The 20,436-nt window shown below is 33.2% G+C and overlaps 2 protein-coding genes across 2 annotated transcripts; both read right to left on the minus strand.

Annotated features, from left to right (window-relative positions):
• Positions 1-1,651: 1,651 nt before the first annotated feature.
• prrg4 (proline rich Gla (G-carboxyglutamic acid) 4 (transmembrane)) lies at positions 1,652-6,489 on the minus strand. The gene is made up of 7 exons (XM_019093060.2): positions 6,249-6,489; positions 5,881-5,990; positions 5,407-5,570; positions 5,074-5,101; positions 3,711-3,849; positions 3,406-3,591; positions 1,652-2,451 (listed from the first exon to the last, which is right to left on the minus strand). The coding sequence occupies exons 2-7, from the start codon at positions 5,978-5,980 to the stop codon at positions 2,424-2,426; spliced, it is 645 nt and encodes a 214-aa protein (XP_018948605.1). The 5' UTR covers positions 5,981-5,990; positions 6,249-6,489; the 3' UTR covers positions 1,652-2,423.
• Positions 6,490-12,398: 5,909 nt separating this feature from the next.
• eif3m (eukaryotic translation initiation factor 3, subunit M) lies at positions 12,399-18,755 on the minus strand. The gene is made up of 11 exons (XM_042774854.1): positions 18,600-18,755; positions 18,060-18,192; positions 17,045-17,183; positions 16,850-16,973; positions 15,948-16,042; positions 15,780-15,863; positions 15,607-15,706; positions 15,454-15,535; positions 13,578-13,721; positions 13,248-13,308; positions 12,399-13,111 (listed from the first exon to the last, which is right to left on the minus strand). Exons 1-11 carry the CDS (start codon positions 18,639-18,641, stop codon positions 12,988-12,990), a joined length of 1,128 nt encoding a protein of 375 aa, XP_042630788.1. The 5' UTR covers positions 18,642-18,755; the 3' UTR covers positions 12,399-12,987.
• Positions 18,756-20,436: the final 1,681 nt, after the last annotated feature.

A 20,436-nucleotide genomic window follows, 5' to 3' on the forward strand; every position in this document is an offset into this window, starting at 1 on the left:
TCTGAACAGTTAAACTGAGAACTGCTCTTCAGAAAAATCTTTAAGGTCCTGCAGATTCTTCAGTTTTCCAGCATCTCTGCATATTTGAACCCTTTCCAGCAGTGACTGTATGATTTTGAGATCCATCTTTTCACACTGAGGACAATTGAGGCACTCAAACACAACTATTAAAAAAGGTTCAAAACATTCACTGATGCTCCAGAAGGAAACAAGATGCATTAAGAGCTGGGGGGGGGGGTGAAAACTTTTGGAATTTGAAGATCAAGGTATGTACTCAATTTGTGTTCCGGGAAACATACAAGTATCTTCTGTTGCTTACGAAGGGCAGAACTAAATGGAAAAAAATTATATTTCAACAAAATAAGAAAAATTTGGTCATCTTCATCGTGTTCAAAAGTTTTCACCCCCCAACTCTTAAAGCATCTTGTTTCCTTCTGGACATTATCTTACTCAGGACAGTACTAAATAAAAAATAACATGCATTTAGTATGAGCTCTCTTATTTTTTTTTTTTTTTTTTTTTTTTTTAAATTTTTAAAGTTTTTGCAGGTTGTGCAAGGGGTTTCGAGACTTTCTGTATATATAATAGGGTTTTTTTTTTTTTTTTTTGATGGTTTGATGTGGTCCACAGTTTTGGTTTTACTATTGAAGTGGTCTACAACCTGCCAGTCTGAGAACCACTGTCCTAGCAGAGTAACCACAGACAGCCACAACCACAAAGTGCCACAATATCTTTGACTGTACATTGTTTTGTCATTTCAAATTGGTTTGCTTGAAAACTATACTTGTGCTATATTTCCTGCAAAATTAATGTTTGAAATTTTGTGTAATAAATTATGTGGCTAAAGTGTCCAAATACATTGCAGATAATGTACACTGACTGTCAAAAAACGTTTGGAATAAGTACGGTTTCTTGAAAGAAGGCTCTTATGCTTATCAAGGATGCATTGACTTGATGTAAAACAGTAATATTATGAAGTATTATTACAAATTAAAATTTAAAGCTATTTTCTATTTGAATATAATGTAAATTGTAATTCATTTCTGTGACACAAAGCTGTATTTTTAGCATCATTACTCCAATCTTCAGGGTCACATGATCCTTTAGAAATCATTCTAATACGCAAGAAATATTTCTCATTATTATCAGTGTTAAAGAGAGTTTTTGCTGCTTAATATTTTTGTGGAAACTGTGACCATTCAAACATTTTGGTAAGTTGAAAAAAGAAAGGAAGAAAATAATACTTTTATTGAGTAAGTGTGCTTGCTTGATCAAAATTGACATTAAAGACTGTTATTATATATTTTTTTAATTATTTAAAATATATATATTTTACAGTCTACTTTCACAGCTTGCACAAAAAATATCAGGCAGCAACTTCTTTCAAAAACATCTAAATTTTCCCAAATCTCAATTATTACAAACTTTTACGTAGTGTACATAAAATTTGCTGAGGATTTTAAGTAGGCCTTATGTAAATGTAAGTTACCCAACACTTTCGTAATCTTAACATTTGCAAACAATATCTGACTCACCATAGACCTTGAAATTTTATTAATATTTAGCTAAACGTTATTAGCTTTACTGATAACTATGCCAAGCATTTTCATCATGCACCAAAATGCAACAAGACGACACTAATATACAAAAATAGTCAACAATGAAGAAAGTTTATTATAAAGTATTAATATCCCTATGATGATAACACTAGAGCCTTGCTACTATCATTAAAAGGCATCAAAGAAGTGCTTCAGCCTGCAGAAACCTCTAGTACATCTGTACAGTATCAGCCGCTTGGCACAATGCCCTTTAAAGCTGGGTGTTTACGCCAGTAGAATTAAATTAAATTCCTAAATAAGATGAAAGCAACAGAATTAGTTTATCAATACGCACAGGTTTTAATGCAAAAATCACAGCCTGACATACGTGCCCTGACATTAGAGGAGGTAATCTTGTTTTTGGATTGCTGTTCACAGAATTATTTCTCACAAATGTACACCAAACACTGATTCAGTAAGTACTCAAATTCAAAGTCACACTCGTTATAATGGACTATAGCATACTAAAAAATTATACAATTATTTGTCCTTCATAAAAGCCCACCATATTAAATAATATATTATGATCTTATTAATATAAAACTGGATTTCATTGGTTATGGTTTTAAATAAACACTATTAAAAAGAATTTTAAAACTGTGATTAGGTTTAAAGTTTATCTTTCTAGGTAGTTCTAATTATCTACACTATCCAGAAATGTTTAATTAATTGCCTGACAAGACTAAAAGCTGCAGTGCAGTACCAAATGTTACCAATATTTATATTAGTGGTATATTCCAGGGAGTTACATCCGAATGCCTCTGGTTTAACACATTTTCGATTGGTTTAGTCCATCCTGATTCAGTTTGGCAAACGATGGTTTAGTTATCGTCGGGTGCTGCCTGGCCTGGAACTGTGGACAGATATCAGATATCAGTGTGGAATTAGATATGTGACACTATTACACTATAAAAACTAAATTGCAAAATACACTGATGCTTGTGTAGGCAGCAACATTTTTTGAAGGCATAGTTTCAGCCAAAATGAAAATTTTGCCATCCAAGATGCAGATGAGTTTATTTCGTCATAGGAACAGATTTGGAGAAATGTAGCATTTCATCACTAGCTCACCAGTGGATGCTCTGCAGTGAATGGGTGCCGTCAGAATGAGAGTCCAAACAGCCGATAAAAACAACACAATAATCCACACCACTCCAGTCCATCAGTTAACATATTAAAAAGTGAAAAGCTGCCTGTTTGTGAGAAATGAATCCATCATTAAGATGTTTTTAACTGCAAACCGTTGCTTCTAGCTAAAATACAAATCCTCTATCCATAATATTGCTTTCTCCAGTGAAAAAGACGGCTTTTCTGAATCAAGAGACAAATATGCAAAGATCAAGCATCGTTTACTGGCGAAAACAGTCCAGAATAGTTCTAAACAAATATGTCGGTGGATTTCGATGTGAAAGAACAACAGTGGACGGAGTGGTGTGGATTACTTGTGGATTATTGAGATGTTTTTATCAGCTGTTTGGACTCTCATCTGGTGAGCAAGTGATGTAATACTATATTTCTCAGATAAAGAAACAAACTCATCTGCATCCCGGATGGCCTGAGGATGGTGAACTATTCCTTTTATTTAGCACTTAGAAACATAGTGATTACTACTCTGCTCTTGAGCGAGACGATTAACCATGAGTTGCTGCCTGTTCTGGAAATAACATACTTTAAATTTTGCATTCGTTTATTTTGAAGAAACGTTAAATGGGTGGTAATAAGCAACTGAATGACATAATAAAGGTGTATTAAAAATGACAGAGAGATTACATAAGGGAACAGGTCAAATGAAAATGCGTGTTGGTACCCAGGATACGGCGGAGGTGGGGCATCATGTGGTCCATTGATGGCAATGGCCTGTTCATAAGAAGGTAAACCAGGAGCATCTGGGTTGGAATCTGAGCCTGTGTGAGGAATATGATGCAGAGAGACCTCCTCCAGTCTCCGGATGATCACAGAGGCATTGCTTCGGGTGGATCGGCGTCTGATGGAGCTAAAATTAAACGGCAAAACATTGCAATCACTCTCTCCAGATCCCACAGCAAATGACTCTTAGGACAATTCTTTCAAACATAGAGAATGTGCTTCACACATCTTATCTTAAAGCCTTACCCTCGGAAGCCATGGTCTTTATTCCTCCCCTGGCAGAAGTACCAGATGAGGAGGCCAACTACAACAATAAAGACTCCAGCGGAGATCAGGCCCACCAGCAATGCTGTTACATCAACTTTTGATTGGGATTCACCCTTATCTATGAAGACAGGAGGAAATAAGTTATCAAATAATAAAGTTATCAAAAACATAATAATAAAATACATTAAAAATACGATTTTTATTTGATGAGTATTATTTTAATATCTGAGAGTGCTGACAAGTTTTTTCTTTTAAGACAACTCTTATGCATTTATTTGATCAAACATTCAATAAAAACAGGAATATTAGGAAATTTTATTACAGTTAAGAACGGTTTTCTATTTGAATATACTACATGATGAAATGTAAATTATTCCTGTGATGTCAAAACTGAAATTTCAGCAGCCATTACTCCAGTATTGATCCTTCACAAATCATTCTAATACGGTATGCTGATTTGGTGCGATTATTATTAATCATCACCGGTGCTCAATTATTAATAATGTTTTATTATAATAAAAACAGTTTTCCCCTTTAATATGTTGAGGAAACAGTGCTACAATTTTTCAGGGTTTTTTGATGAATAGAAAGTACAAATGAACAGCATTTATTTAAAATATACATCTTTTTTAACATTATAAGTGTTTATAAATTATAATCAATTTTAAATCAATTTAATGCATCTTTGCTGAATAAAAGTATTCTTTTCTTTTTTAAATCATTCTTCAAACTTTGAAATGATAGTTTATCATGGTTTACACAAAAATATTAAGCAGCAAAAGCGGTTTTCAGCATTAATAATAATAATTAATGTGTCAAGAGCAACAAATGAGTATATGATAATGATTTCTGAAAGATCATATGAGACTGAAGACTGGAGTAATGATGCTAAAAATTTAGCTCTGCATCAAAGGAATATGTTTAATTTCAAAATATATAGTTATTTTAAACTAATAATATTTCACAATATTACTGTTCTTACTTTATTTTTAATTAAATGCAAATCTTGGTGAGCTTAAGAGACCTCTTTCAAAAACATTCAAATAATCTTAATTACTAACATTTACTGGTAGTGTACATGGAAAGGATTGCACATAAACGTAAATTTACAACAAAAAAAAAAGACAGAATTTCCTGATATTTTTTTTTTTCTCAGCCAAAAAAAAAGTGGAACTTTGATGCACTGGGAATATTAACTTAGTAAGCTAAGTAGTCTGGATGAACAGGTTTCTTTTAGTAGATAAACATTTGACTGAGAAGATGAAAAGATTTCAGTGTTGTTTTTTTTTTGCAGTTTCTGTTAAGGGTAAATCATTCAGGTGTATGCGTGACAAAAACTCACCATCTAAATATGTCTTCCAAAAGGCATTCTGTCAAATCAAAAAGTAAATGTGAATTAAATTAAACTCAAGTCCATTATGAAATTTACAATTGGGTGTTTGTTAATGCAGGTGTATTAAGAACTGATAATCAGATGAGTGCAGGGAGTGTGTTGCTCCAAACACACTTTGGTATCACTTTTTTAATAATCATCCTCATTTGTACTGCCTAAAAATGAGAGTAATCTGCCCAAATCCAACCCATGGGCACGTACACGTGACAGTGTCGTTTAACTAGGAGTGGTTGTGTAATGAATAAAATACATTAGTCAAGAATAATAACGGGATTACTCAACTGTATCAGGGATATTCTCAAAGACTTCCCGAGCCTCCTCGTAATTGCATATCTCCTCGTAGCACTCCCGTTCTAGATTCCCCGGGGTGAAGATCTCAAAGTCAAAGCGGTTGAACAACAGGTGACGTCCTAAAAATGTGTTGGCCTCTTGGTCCACAACAAACACTACACGGCACCAACCAACCAACCAACCAACAAACAAACAAATAAATATATATATATTTATAGGCCTATATACAGATTTAGAGATAGAGATGACATACTTAGACAAAACATAATTTGATAGAAATATAAAATACATTTGAACATAACTAAAAAAAACACAATGAACTAAGTAATGGACATCATTACCTTATAATAAGTCTCATAAACATACACTTCCCATATCTTAGATCATGACAGGATTTTAATAGGAGATTGTGCTTTCATTATTGTGTTTAAAAACAATATGTTTGTATTTAAATGCATTGCCCACCTTTACTGTCTTGATCTGTTGGTGTTTGTAGGGTTTTTCTCACACACGCACAGTGTCCACATAAAGTGAAATGACACAGCAGGAGGACAAATATAAGCATTTCTAGTCAACTGCGGGGGAAAAGGACAAAATATCGAGCTGCTCAACGAGGAACGACAGACTGAACTCCACAAACACACACCCAGAACGTTACTGAGTTCTCTCAGAAGTCAAAGTTCCAGTAAAACAATCCGGTTACAATTGTTTCAGTAGTTTTCGTTGGTGTTAGTTTTAACTCGAATGAGTCAAATTCGATTTTAATTGGAAAAAAGCTTTAGCGTTGATGGTCGAAATCGAAAGAGTGTGAAGGAAGACATCACATGACTTACCTTTGAATATTAGTTTATATTTCCAGAGTTAAGCGTTCAGCTTTATTTAATTTCCAGAGAGCACCTGAAGACATTCATGGCTTGGACCAAATGTCATTTACTGTGTTCCAGGAAATGAGAGTTTCTGTTTACTACACAAAAAACTGTTGAGTTGGAAAACACCTGCTCAGACCCGACTAATCGATCGTCACACCTGTCCAGGAGCGAGAGGAGAACGAGCACAAGTGCCGAGTTCACGAATCCTACTATAGCGAAGGATGAGCTCGCGAATATTTATGAGGTTTCGTGAGATTTGCCCAGTACGCCTACAAGGTTTGCTGAAAGGCAGACGTTGTGAGCGAATTCCAAAGCTTTTCAAATTTATGTCAACTAAACCAAACAAACAAAAACAAATAATAATAATAATAATAAAACGTCACGTCACTACATGCTCTCATATCATGTCAAAGAATATTGGTTGTGGCAAGAAGAAACCGAAAGCTAACAATAAATTGAATTTTCAACCTATTAGATTGTGTTTTATTAACGTCTACACCTACCCCAACCCTAAACATACCCCTTACAATAATGCAAAAATAGTAATTGTTGTACAGTGTGAGGAAAATTACGCTATTGATGTGCGCATGCCCAGTGGGTTTTTGATGCATCCCTTCTAGCCTTAACCAAGAATATTATTGAGTCATTTTGGCTTCGCCATAGTAGGATTCTTAATTTATTCCCAAGCGAAACTGGCTGTATGGTTGCTTTCTGTCACACATGAGGAAAAGGAGGTTTACTTGAACATTGTACATCTATCCTGTCAGTGGTAAACATTACATGCTGATATTCATGATGATTAGGGATGAAACGATTCATTCAGCTCACAATTCGATTCGATTCGAGATACTGATTTCTTAAGGTTTTTTTTTTTTTTTAACTAATTTAGATTTAAGCCAAATTGTAAATTATATGTTTTCTTGCTTGGACACAATGCTGCACATTTCTTTGTGAATCAGAAATGTGTCAAATTACAAAACTAAATTGAAATTTTAAAACAAACCCCAAATCTAGTCAAATAAATAAGACAAAAACCCCTCTTCATATAAACAAAGGCTTTGCCTCTTGCTCTCTTTTAGAGGCAACCACTGTATTTGAATCACAATCCAAACAAAGATGCTGAATATATGCAGTATGGTAATTATTTTAAAATCTAAATTAGATTGTATAATTTGAAATTTTAAAACAAAAACAGAACGCTCTGACTTTAGTTTTGTGAAACTATACTACATAAAACATCTGCACGAAACAAAGACACAGAAGCTCTGAACGAGATGCACATTCACTCTCTGCCAGCAGGTGGCGCTTATGGAACAGCAGCAATACAGCGTTTCTTTGGTTACCAGTGCAGCGCTTATAAAAGCCGCTTTAATATGCATTATACAGAGAAGAGATGAAAAGAAAATATAATCTCAACTTTTCTAAAGAAAGTCAGTTTCCATCAGATATACATTCGTATAAACTCCCACCCCCAAATGTAACATATCAACCGATTTGAATCTTCACATATTTGTATCAATTTTCATCCGGCTGGCGATTAATCGTTACATCCCTATTCATGATGTTTGTGATTTTTGTAATGCTGAAGACAGTTTTGACTGTATGTTTTCACCACTGTGGATGTTAACCAGACCAGTACCAGTATAATCAGAAAGACATTATTATATTTTATGAAAACAAAAGAGACAAGGATCTTGGATATATTAACCTTTTAGTACGCAACAATAAATATACTATTAAAAATTATATATATGTAAAATTAAAGGGATAGTTCACCCCTAAAAAATCATTACTCACCCTCAAGTTGCTACAAACCTTTATGACTTTCTTTCTTCTTTTGAACATAAAATAAGAATATGAATTAATAAATTAATGAAATATATGTAATAACCAAATATAGTTGATGGACCCCACTGGCTTCCAGAAGGTGGAAAAAAAGATTCAATGGAACTCTTTGGTTACACAAATTCTTCAAAATATCTTTTCATGTTCCACAGAAGAAAGAAATTCATACAGGTTTGGAACAGCTTGAGGGTGGGCAAAAATTATATATATATATATATATATATATATATTATATATAATATATATATATATATATATATATATATATATATATATATAATATATATATATATTTAATTTTTTTTTTTTTTTTTCTGGATGGATGTTATTTTCATGAACCACTAGATGGCACAGAAAACTTGGTGTCCACAGTTCTTGTGGTTGAAAGCTTTGAGCAAATGTTGAATTTAATTTTCATAATCTTGTGATAATGAATCAAAACATTTCATAAAGTGAAATGGGAAAGCTAACATAAAATATTAAACCTTTTTTTTTTTTAATGAGCAACAATTAATGAGTTTTATAAAATTATGATATTTAAAAAACACGTGACAGCTTGCCTGTCATTTATGAAAAACATTATTTCTGAAAACAACTTTTGACCTTTATTTGAGAGTTTACTCTTGTTTGAATCAATGTTATTTTAATATCACTGAGATACTATTAAAAGTTTTAGTTAATAATTATATTATTATTATTATTACTTATATATTTATATTTAAATTTCAGTTAATATTTTAGTAATTTTATTGTGTGTTTGTTTTTGTTTTAATTTTTATATTTTAGTAATTTTATTGTTTTTTTTTTTTTTTTTTAATTTTTATTTATAGTTGTTTTTATTGGTAATTATTCTCAAGAGCATTGTTAAATGTACAGAAGCATGTGTCTTTAACCATAAAAACATTCACCAGAACCATATGTATGTTCATGTCACCTCTGAAACATCAACAAGGCTCTCAATGCATCACCATGCAGCTAAGATGACTTCATGCTCCATGGAGACCGCTAAAAATGAATACATTTTTATAAATATCTTGAGCATACCAAACAGCGCAGACAAACCTCTTTACTTCATGACCTGATCACCTCATATCTATGCTTTCTGGGGAAAGCAACTCCTCCTCTGCCTCACACAGATGATCTTCAGCCAGGAAAAGTCCCCAGTTTAACAGCAGTGATGTATTTGTGCTCCTCCTGGAGACTGGTGCTAATTGAACAGTAATAGGCTGCACTATTTCAGCAGGGGTCTGGACACTGTTACAGCACCATACTATGGCAAGCCATTTTTACATTTCATCTATAAAACATACTAGTAACTATTTTGATGCTACCACGTATTTATTTACTTAATTATTATTCTTTCTTTCTTTATTATTTTAGATAACTATATTTGATTAAGTACTAGTACTTAGCTGCTAGTGCTTATTCTTAGCTACTAGTACTTCTTTATTAGATACTAGTTTGTATTTATTAGACACTAGTACTTATTTCAGTAGTGATAAGTAACTATTCTACTGTTACTAGTAACACATTGTTTAACATTGAATTCTATGGGTATCTGTCATTCAGATATCATCTATTCAGTTCAGCTATTCGGTATGTATTCCAATAGTGACTAGTATGTTTTTTAATATATTACTAATAGGTATTCATTAGATACTAGTACATATTTATTAAATACTATTACTTTTCAGTAAATACTAGTAGATCCTAATAGTTATTCATTGCTAGTACTTATTTATTAGACACTAGTATCTTTTGTAATTCTGACTAGTAACAAAAACAGATCCCCTTTAATGCTTTCAGAATCTTTACTTTTTAAAATAATTTTGTTTCTGTTTTTAAAATATATTTTTTATGTTAACATTTTAATGACACTATATATTTATTAAACAAAAATGAATTGCCAAAATAAGCTGAAAATAGTACAAACTTTGCTAAAGTGGTTTGTGATAACGATCGGGAGGATGACGTCATTACCAAAGCGCCCGTTTAATATCTGACTTTTGTTGTAGCTATGGGGAAGGAAGCAATGTGTTTAAAGTGTTCATTGACAAAATGTGTAGGGTTTATGTCCCATGGACTGTGATTATCAAGAACTGTGTGAACGTGACCCAGTGGCTAGCATATTGTACGTGTTGCCTGTAAGTGGTAGAGGCAATAATAACGAGACAGCGTGTTTCACAGTACTTTATTGTATAGCATAATTTTTACATATATAAATAAGTATAGTTGTTGAAGATGTGTTGTGTAGTGTTTATTTTCAGTTGAAGTTTGAGCATGGAGTGCTCCGGTAGCGCGCGTAACCGGAGCCCTCCTGTAGTTAAAATCATTCCATTTTCTAAATGGGAGGATTGCTAGGAGATGTGGTAACATATCTGTTATATGAATAAGTCAGTTCAGTGTAGTTATGGGGTTTTTTAGTTTTTTTTTATTTTGTTTTTTTTTTTTTTTTTTTTTTGTTTATATTTTTTGTGTGTGTTTTATGTTGTGTTTTGTTTTTGATATTTATTGGTTTGTGCCATTATTGTCTGGCGGGAAAATAGCCTATTTAATCAGTGTGCTTGTAGTTGTAAGGGGGTGGGGGCAGAAGGCAGAAACTGTTTGACTTGAAATACATGTCTGCTGTGAGATGTGTATGAACTGAAAGAAATACCCCTGCAAGTGGTTTGAGCTGTAGGTTTTGCTGCTGACAGCATTTTTCTTTGTGTTTTTTAGTTTCAGTGCTTGGTTTGTTGTGTTTTTGTTACTTTCTTTGTTTTTCTTTTCCTTTTGAAATATCACTCGGAAATCATCACTGATTGGTGGCATGTCTCTAATAAATTCGAGCAACTGGAAAATTACCCTGTTGTACTGAGCCTTCCTAACTCCTTTCTAGCCTCTCAGTTACTTCTACCTGACATAGTTGTTTTGAACAAGTATTAACATAAACATTACTAAACATTTTTTTAGCTAAAGTATTTGTATCAATACTTGTGTGTGGGGTCAAAGGCCCCCCTTGTCACCTCATACATTTATAAGATTTTTAAACAAAATAAACCACTTGTATGATTTATTTTCACTTAAGACCTGTTGCTCCATAAATGTTCAATACAAACATAAATATTTTTTTTTTCAGCAGTCATACATTATGGGTGTAGTGAAAAGCACATTTTTCCTTAAGGTGTGCCTTTAACCCCGTTGTACCCTACTAGTACGTTTTAAGGATTAAATGTTAAAACGGCTTGCCATAAACGGCCCGCTGCACCGAACGCAGTCAAGCAGCGTCTGTCCGCACCGGACCTGGCAGAGAGCTGATATAAAAGAGTCACATTCCTGTCTTTATCTGCTGTAAGAACAGACGACGTTGAACCCCGGAGGATTTTAAACATACGCTCTGCTCTGGATGAATAATGCTGCTGGAAATGCGATAATTTCTCTACAATGGGAAATACCTCCTGCTAGCTTGCTGGATTCATGTTTTATAGTGTCGGACTCGGAAAAAACGCGCGCTGAGGAAGAGATTTATTCTGTTTATTTTGCGCTGAAATTAAGATATCGACTTTCATCAGCTTTGGCAAAGCATTTTAAGCTCAGCAGAAAATCACCCAACTATTACTCAACTGCCTGCAGGCTTTTTTATTAAAAACAAACAGGTTATCACACAGAAAGTTATGAAATATGTACAGAGAGCCCCCCAAAAGGGAACAAACTTTACAACTAGAAAAAGTCTGAAGGTCATTGAATTACATAAAACATCAAACCTAATGGAATTTATTTTCAAGAAATAGCACAAGCAAAGAGTTTTGCACAAATAAGTTTTGATCATATATGGCATAAAATCTCATTTTAGCATATTTCATAAATTGCTTCACTCTTCAATTTGGTCATTTCATCTGAATATCAACATTTGTGCGATTTAGTCACTAAGTTTTGATGTTAATTTAGCTTATATTTTGAAATTTTGGGACACAATAATGTTTTTAGATTTGTGGAGGAAAAAAAAAATTTGAAGTGAAAATTGAAAATTAGATCATGGGGTAAGAATTAGATCATGGGGTAAGATTTTTTAAGATTATTCAAAAGTTATATCTGCATTTCAGAAGGCTACATAGTCTACATTATTCATATAAACCTATAGGCTAATTCAATTAAATTAAATTTGATTTCAAAGTGTTATGACATATTTTCAGTTAATAACACTATATGATGCATCGTCATCCTAAAATACCTTTATATAATAAATATAGTTACAATTTTAAATGTAACAGTAAAAATAAGAAGTAAATGCACATTGTTTTCCCTCTTTATTGTATATAATAATAGTGGACCATGTTAAGTTAATGTAATGAACTACTACAGCTGTGTGAACTGACTTCATACATCCACTAAAGCAATGAAATTCATTTTTAAGTGTGTCTTAAGTTCTTGAATACTTGTGGGGCCACCGTATAACCAGAGAGATCAGAAACAGCTACGACTTCTCTCAGAGCAGAAACATGATGCACTCTGTATCAGATCATGATAAATCGGACACAGTGGACAGAGAAAAGGAGACAGAACTGGTTAATCTCACACAACACATCGTTTGGGCATGAACTGTTCACCTGGGATAGTGAGTGCAAATGGAGAGGGGAAGGAAGAGGGAAGTTTTGCATTTCATTGAAACATTTCTCACACAATTAATCTCATCCTCAAAGTGTTCAGCGTCAAAATCAACTGTGCTGAAAATGTGTTGAAGCTAACTTATAGGTCATGCAACTATTAACGTGTCTACCGTCTGACTGTGTATTCTCCTTTATACAGCACTGACAGTGGAGCAGAAACATGGTCTTCATGGCTGTTTTATTGGATGTGTATAAAAACAGAAGCAGCTGTGTCAGGCAGAGGGAGAGAGCGTCTGAAGGCTGCTCTTCACGGTAGCCAGATTCTGTTTCCAGGAGCACAGTGTGTCATGCAGCTGCTGCCACTGCTGCTTGCCAAAAGTGCGGTGTGTGCTGTGGCTACAGGAAGTGAGACAGAAGCCGATCACGTCAGTATGGGCAGGTTTTCAAACACAACCCTTACTACTACTCTGTTGCTTACTAACTTAGTGTATTTGTGCGTTTTCAATTTGTCTGAAATTAGGAAAAGACTTACCTCACTACAACCTTCCGCTGTGTCTGGTCGATCTTGCAATAAACCATTTTGGTCCGAACAGCTAGAAATTTACAGGAAAACACAATAAGTATGTGTTGTTGTACAAGAACATGGACACAATGCTTTTTTTTTTTAAACATTTAATTTACATAAACAGCTGAGTTTAGGTTTAAGGTTATACTCTATTGTACCAGTCAGGGAAACTTGACTCAGAACACAGCAGCCGAATACATATATTACCACATACAGACATAACATGGAATGACAAAACAGTCACATTTAAAATTATATACAGTTTAAATAGTCTGCAAAGCGAGTGCAGAGCAGTACCGTCAATGACGAAGGCCTCCACATCTTCAGCACCGATCTGCAGCTCCTGCTGCATGGTGTCGAACGAGATCTCCTTCATCTCTACTGCCATGCCCATGAACGTCAACAGCCGCATTTTTGCCATGTTCTGTTCATGAGACAAACCTAAAAACACAACATGAAACATTAAATTTCATCTTCAAAGCAACATTATGCCACTGGACTGTGCTTTAAACAAGTCACATAATGACACTGCATATAGCCTATGAAAAAATTGAAATAAATTATATATATATATATATATATATATATATATATATATATATATATATATATATATATATATATATATATATATATATATATTTTTGCAATGTGCTACTGTAAAATATATCAAAGCATATTAAAAAATATATTTTTTAAGTATACTTTGATATATTTTACAGTAGGTAATTGCAAAAAAAATTTTTTTTTTTTTTTACAGTAGCACATTGGATTTTTTTATTTTAAAACCTTTTGATATATTAATAATTTTTTTACTTTTTTAATATATTGCAAAAAATTACATTCCTTTGCATTTTAAATAACAAATGAAATTAAACTATATATTTAAATATTCATAAAAATAAGCCTATTTTATAGACACTGACTTCAGGCAATTAATAGTCTTTTTTTAAATAATCAATATTTTATTATTATCATTCACAAAGCTTCTGATGGAGAGAAAAAAAGGGAAAAATATGCTGAAAATTGAGCAATCACTGTTGCACTCTATTAAGATGTTATTGGATGTAGGTGACGATGATGCTGACGTAGACGGTTAATATTCAGTTTCACCCTCTCAACAGAAAACCTGTTTATGTTAATTAAAAAATAATCAAAATGAGAAGGTCAGTGAGCCGTTTCCTTTAGGGTTCAGAGGGAGGCGCAGCGGCTGAAGAGCTCACTGTTAGATCAACACTAACTAGTCTGAATTGGCTGTCGCTGGTCAATGGCAGGGAGGATCCTGCTCTAATTAACGTTTGCTTTTTAAAAGAACCAAAACTGCTGAAACCCGAATTCCACCGGCCCAGAGACACCACAGATAACAGACATGCGTGTGAGCCTGTGCTCAACACTCCAGTGCATTTAAAAACAAAAAAAGATGAGCAGCAATTCACAGAAGACAAGCAACATCTTATTAAATGTTATTTTAAATATGAAGCAACACTCAAAGCTAATTAACAGCAGCTTTAAATTATACTAGATAAACCACAGTACAAAATAAATGCCCTTTTCTTTAACACAAATTAAAAAATGGTTGAAATAGAACAAAATAAAACTATACAAGTACAAATGTTACAAAATATAAAATATTAATAAATAATTTATATGCTTGTTTGGTGTTTTAACAAATAATGCCAGCTTCCTTGGCTGTTTGAACAAGTTGAAACAGAATAAAAGAGCAATTTAAAAACCTATATATAAATAATATATATTTTTATATACCTATATATAAAACTTTATTAATATGTGTTTGATTTATAATAGAATTTCCTAAGAGAACGTAAACCAGCACAAAAATAAAATAAGTTTAAGACATACAGGACTCAAAAGAGCATAATGGTAGATCTTCATTGGATATTAAGAACTTGTGTGTATAAGCATATAAATGTGTTTTTATATTATATATATATATATATATATATATATATATATATTATATATATATATATATTTTTTTTTTATTAAAAAAAACTTAATATTCTTAATTCATACAGTATTTTAAGGTATATAAATTATTATAAAAGTGGTTCAATTAATTAAATCTAGACATTGTGTGTGTACTTTGCATTTTTGTTTACTAGAGTGTCAAGGTCATGACTGAATCATGTAAAGACGTTCAGACTGTACTCACCGAGAGACTCAATGAAGTCTTTGTTGCTCTGGTAAAACTTGACATAAGCTACAAGCTTTGCACTGACAAAGATAGTCAGGAGCTGGAAAGAGAAAGAGGCGTTTTAGTCAGAGAATTTCTGACTGTTTTCGTTTACATGATATAATTTCTTACATCGTGGATGAGTTCTCCCTCCAGGAAACGCACTGGTTTCAAAGCCAGGAGATGGTCGAACAGATAGCTGTTTGGGTCTTTCAGGGCACGGACGATGCACCTGGGAAAGCAGAGCGTGTGTGTAAATCACTGAGAAAGACAACAGGAGATCAAAACTGAGAGAACCGTCATACCTGTGCGCATCCACTCGGGCTTGTGAAGCATTGTCCTCTGTGTAACTGCCCAGTAACTCAACCATCACTTTGGCTGCAGCTTCACTGAAAGACAACAGTGTAAAGGTCAAATAAGCAAAAACCACAAGCCCTGGACACAGCTGACCTAAAATCCAAAGGGGTAGGTACCTCTTCTTACAGTCGACCAACGCTTCATACACCAGACGGAGCAAAGTGTGTTTCTTCTCTGTATCTAGATTCCAGTCTGTGATCCACTTGCGCACCTGCACAGAACACAAACACCATTCATACTGGGAATTGTTTCCTAATTACATAAACACGAAGAGAAACAAAAAGCTTGAGGGTTCAAGCTAATGTTGGCTATTCAGGTTTATCTCACAAAGAAATGTTCAGATCATAATAAGCATATCGAAAAAGAACAGATACATGGGTCTTGGTTCTATGGATCAGTTGTTGATTGGAGCTTGAGATGTGTGCGTGGCAGATGAACGTGAGCTCAAAGTGGGGGCTTCAAGTAATTCAAGATTGCACAAATCACCAGAGAGAAGTCTGACATTTTCACAGAATTAAACATTACAAGATTGATAAATAAAAAATAAACATATGCACAGATAAAATGTTTACAATAAGATCTAAAAACATTCATTTGGAAAAAGCCTACTTAAGAAAATGAAACCTAGGATTTATTTAATATGCATATTATTAAAATACATTCCCACCACAAATTCTCATTACTGTAATTTCCTCATGTACTCTGGAATAAAAATGCACTCATTCTGTTTACTGTAATACAGTTACACACATCAGGACACAACGTTTTTTTTTAAATCCCTAGCAAATGCAGTTTAAAGATGCATTTAGTATACGGTGCACTTTAAATATGCATTTTTTACATTACAATAGGCTACTAACTGGAGAAAGGGGCTTAACTTTTCACTCTTTGTTAACTATGAGGTGAAGTATGAGCTGGACATTTCTTGGTTGTTTTTGTGAGACTCATTCAAAGATGCATATTAAAAGCAGGAAAGGAAAGACAGCGATTATTTCTGACATCACACTGATGTCTGTACCTGGTCCAGGTCTGTAGGTATGAACGAAATGGCATTGCAGGTGGCCGCCACTTTAATCAGACTGCAGTACACAGTGTGTCTCACCGGTGTGTTCTCATCCATACCATGGAACAGATTGCTCAAGCTAAAATGAAGAGTTTAATTAAAACAACTAAACAAGGCTAGAACAAGAGACAACACAGTGAAAGCACTCACAGCTGCATCCGGAGCGAAGGCCGTTCACCCTCACGAAACTTCACCAGCTTCTCACATAGACTGTCAATGAGAGCTTCCTGTTTCTCCGTCTCCAGGATCAGCAACAGCGAGACGATGCTGTTCATCACACTCTCCACATCTGCAGAGGAACACAAGAGCGCTTGAAAACCTTCACACGATACATACACTGCTGGGACCAGTAAGATTTTTAATGTGTTTTAAAGACGTCTCTTCTGCTCATCAGGAATATTGTGAAACACAACAATTTAAAATAATAGTTTTCTGTTTTAATATACTTTGAAATAGAATTTATTTCTGCGATGCAAAGCTGAATTTTCAGTGTCACATGATCCTTCAGAAATCATTCTAATATGATGATTTATTATCAGTGTTGAGAAGTTGTGCTGCTTAATATTTTTTGGGAACCTGTGATACTTTTTTCACGATTCTTTGATGAATAAAGTTAAAAAGAATATCATTTATTTCAAATAGAAATCTTTTCTAACAATAAAATACATTTAACATACTTGCTGAATAAAAGCAGTAATTTCTTAAAAAAAATAAAAATAAAAAAAAAATTACTGACCCCAAACTTTTGAACTGTAGTGTATATTGTAAAAAGAAAGAAAGAAAAAAGATTTCTATTTTGAATAGAAATTCTTTTTAACTTTTTATTGATCAAAGAATTCTGAAAAAAGTATCACGTTATAAATATGAAGCAGCAAAACTGTTTCCAACATTGATAATAAATCACCATATTAGACTGATTTCTGAAAGATCATGTGACACCGAAAACTAATGATGTAATGATGCTGAAAATTATTTTAAAATGCAATAATATTTCACAATATTACTGTTTTTTTCTGTCTTTTTTGTCAAATAAATGCAGCCATGATGAGACAACTTAAAAAAAAAAAAAAAAAAAAAAAAAAAAAAAAAAAATCTTACTGATCCCAAACTTTTGAACAGCAGTGCGCATTGTTTAAATCTCTCATAATCGTCGGTTCTGTCACACCTTTGTCATCGTCTTTGAGGCAGACGTCACAGGCTTCGATGATCTGCGCCAGATCCACGTGCAGACCTCCTTCTGAATTCTCCTCCGAGATCTCAGCTCCTTTAGATTTCAGATAGGCCCGGAGCTCTGACGCCTGCAAATGAATGACAACAACAACAACAACAACAAATGAAGCCAGCTCTTATAGTAACAAGATCATGTTCCCAAGCCGTGACAGACACAGTAGGTTACACTCTGTGTAATATTAGCGCGGGGTGAAATGTCTGTTGTCATAACAACAGAGGACACGAGATAATCCCGAGAACATTTAAGAAGAGTTTCTACCGCAATGCAACCAAATAACACAGAACCCATCTGAAAACCAAGTGAAATCATACAAACGCACAAATATATTATTACAGTCCAAACTCGTTGTATTGAGATCAGCTAAAGGCTAACAGATGTTAGCATCTACAAACATGCTTATGCAAAAATGCTTTTACTTTGCTGAAGTAAGTGTGTAATAGCGCAAAAAAATGCTTATGAGCTATTAAACCATACCTGATCCTCCTCCGTTATATCAATAAACGCCGGGACACTCATTTTATTAAGTATTTTAAGAGCACAGACAAGAATCCACGCTCGCAGCCTAGGCTCACAGGCCGGAAGAGGAACTACACGCTTGCCGGTGATGCTTGCGTACTTCCGGGTCACAGACTTAAAGGGACAGTGAAGCTATGCGAATCTGAATAAATCTGTCTACCCAAAACAGACGGTTAGCTATGCAATTATTTACTGACCTCCATGACTTTATAAATCCATATGTTGTTGTTTTTCAGTGGAACAAAAATGAAGACACTAAAGGATCTTAATATAATGTAACTTTGTAATGAACACAGGATCCTGGTCAAGCTCCAAAATGGCACAGCTCAACACTTTAGGTGCCACGGGCCCCTAAATATGATCATCCTTATGACCCCATGTTAACATGTTGTAAGGAAGCAATATATTTTATGTATAAACAACCAATTAATACTGTCAAATAAATGAATATGATTGTTTTAATCCAATTTCTGTTCATTTTAATCATCATTTTATTTATTTTTACTGTTTGTCTCGAAACAAGGACCCTCTAGCAGTTGTGGCTCCCTGTTTGAAAACTCCTGCCATAATATATGATATATGTCCCATTATAAAGGTAGACATCATTGTGCGCTATATTCTTGAGAAACCATTGTGAAAGCTTTGTGTGAAGAATAAACCAATGTTTATGTCACTGAGTGACTTCACAGAGTAACTGAGTTGAACCTGAGAGCAAAATTGGTTAATTATTTAGTAAACAAATCAGTTTTTGAGCTGGTTCTTTTAATTTCTTGGTTGATCTATGTGACAAATGACATTTTTTTTTGATTAATTAAAGATACCTGTAGTTTTAAACATATCAAATTTATTATTAAAGATACCTGTAGTTTTAAACATATCAAATTTATTTTATTTCTTATTGCATTTTTTACATATTCATTGGGATGCAAAGCTGAATTTTCAGCATCATTACTCCAGCCTTCAGTGTCACATGTAACATCCAGATCTATCACATGATCATTTAGAAATCATTCTAATAGAAATTCTGATTTGATTTATTATGAGTGTTGGAAACAGTTCTGCTGTCTAATATATTTGATGAATAAAAGGTTAAAAAGAACTGCATTTATTCAAAATAAAAAAAATTCTAATAATATATATTCTAATAATATATTTTCTTTACTATCACTTTTTATCAATTTAACACATCCTTGCTGAATAAAAGTATTGATTTTATTTTAAAAAAAGAAAAAAAAATTACTGACCCCAAATTACTGACCAGTAGTGTATATTGTTATTACAAAATATTTATATTTTAAAAACATAGCTTCCTTTATTTTTTTTATTTTTTTCTTTTTATTCATCAAAGTATCCTAAAAAAGTATCACATGTTCTGAAAAAATATTAACGCAGCAGAACTGTTTCCAACTTTGATAATGAATCATCATATTAGAATGATTTCTAAAGGATCATGTTATAATGATCCTAAAAATTCAGTTTTGCATCACAGAAATAAATGGTAATTTAAAGTATAATAAATTTAAAAACAATTATTTTAAATTGTAATAATATTTCACAATATTAAATTTTTTTCTGTATTTTTGATCAAATAAATGCAGGCTTGATGAGCGGAAGAAACTTCTTTCAAAAACATTAAAAATAGTAATTTTTCCAAACTTTTGATCTGTACTGTATATATATATATACAGTATATATATATATATATATATATATATATATATATATATATATATATTGGCCCTTCAAATACACAATTGCATTATCAGACTGCAAACTTAATTCAAACTGCAAACAG

Source organism: Cyprinus carpio, chromosome A18, assembly GCF_018340385.1.
Source record: "Cyprinus carpio isolate SPL01 chromosome A18, ASM1834038v1, whole genome shotgun sequence".
In the NCBI taxonomy this organism is placed as follows: domain Eukaryota; kingdom Metazoa; phylum Chordata; class Actinopteri; order Cypriniformes; family Cyprinidae; genus Cyprinus; species Cyprinus carpio.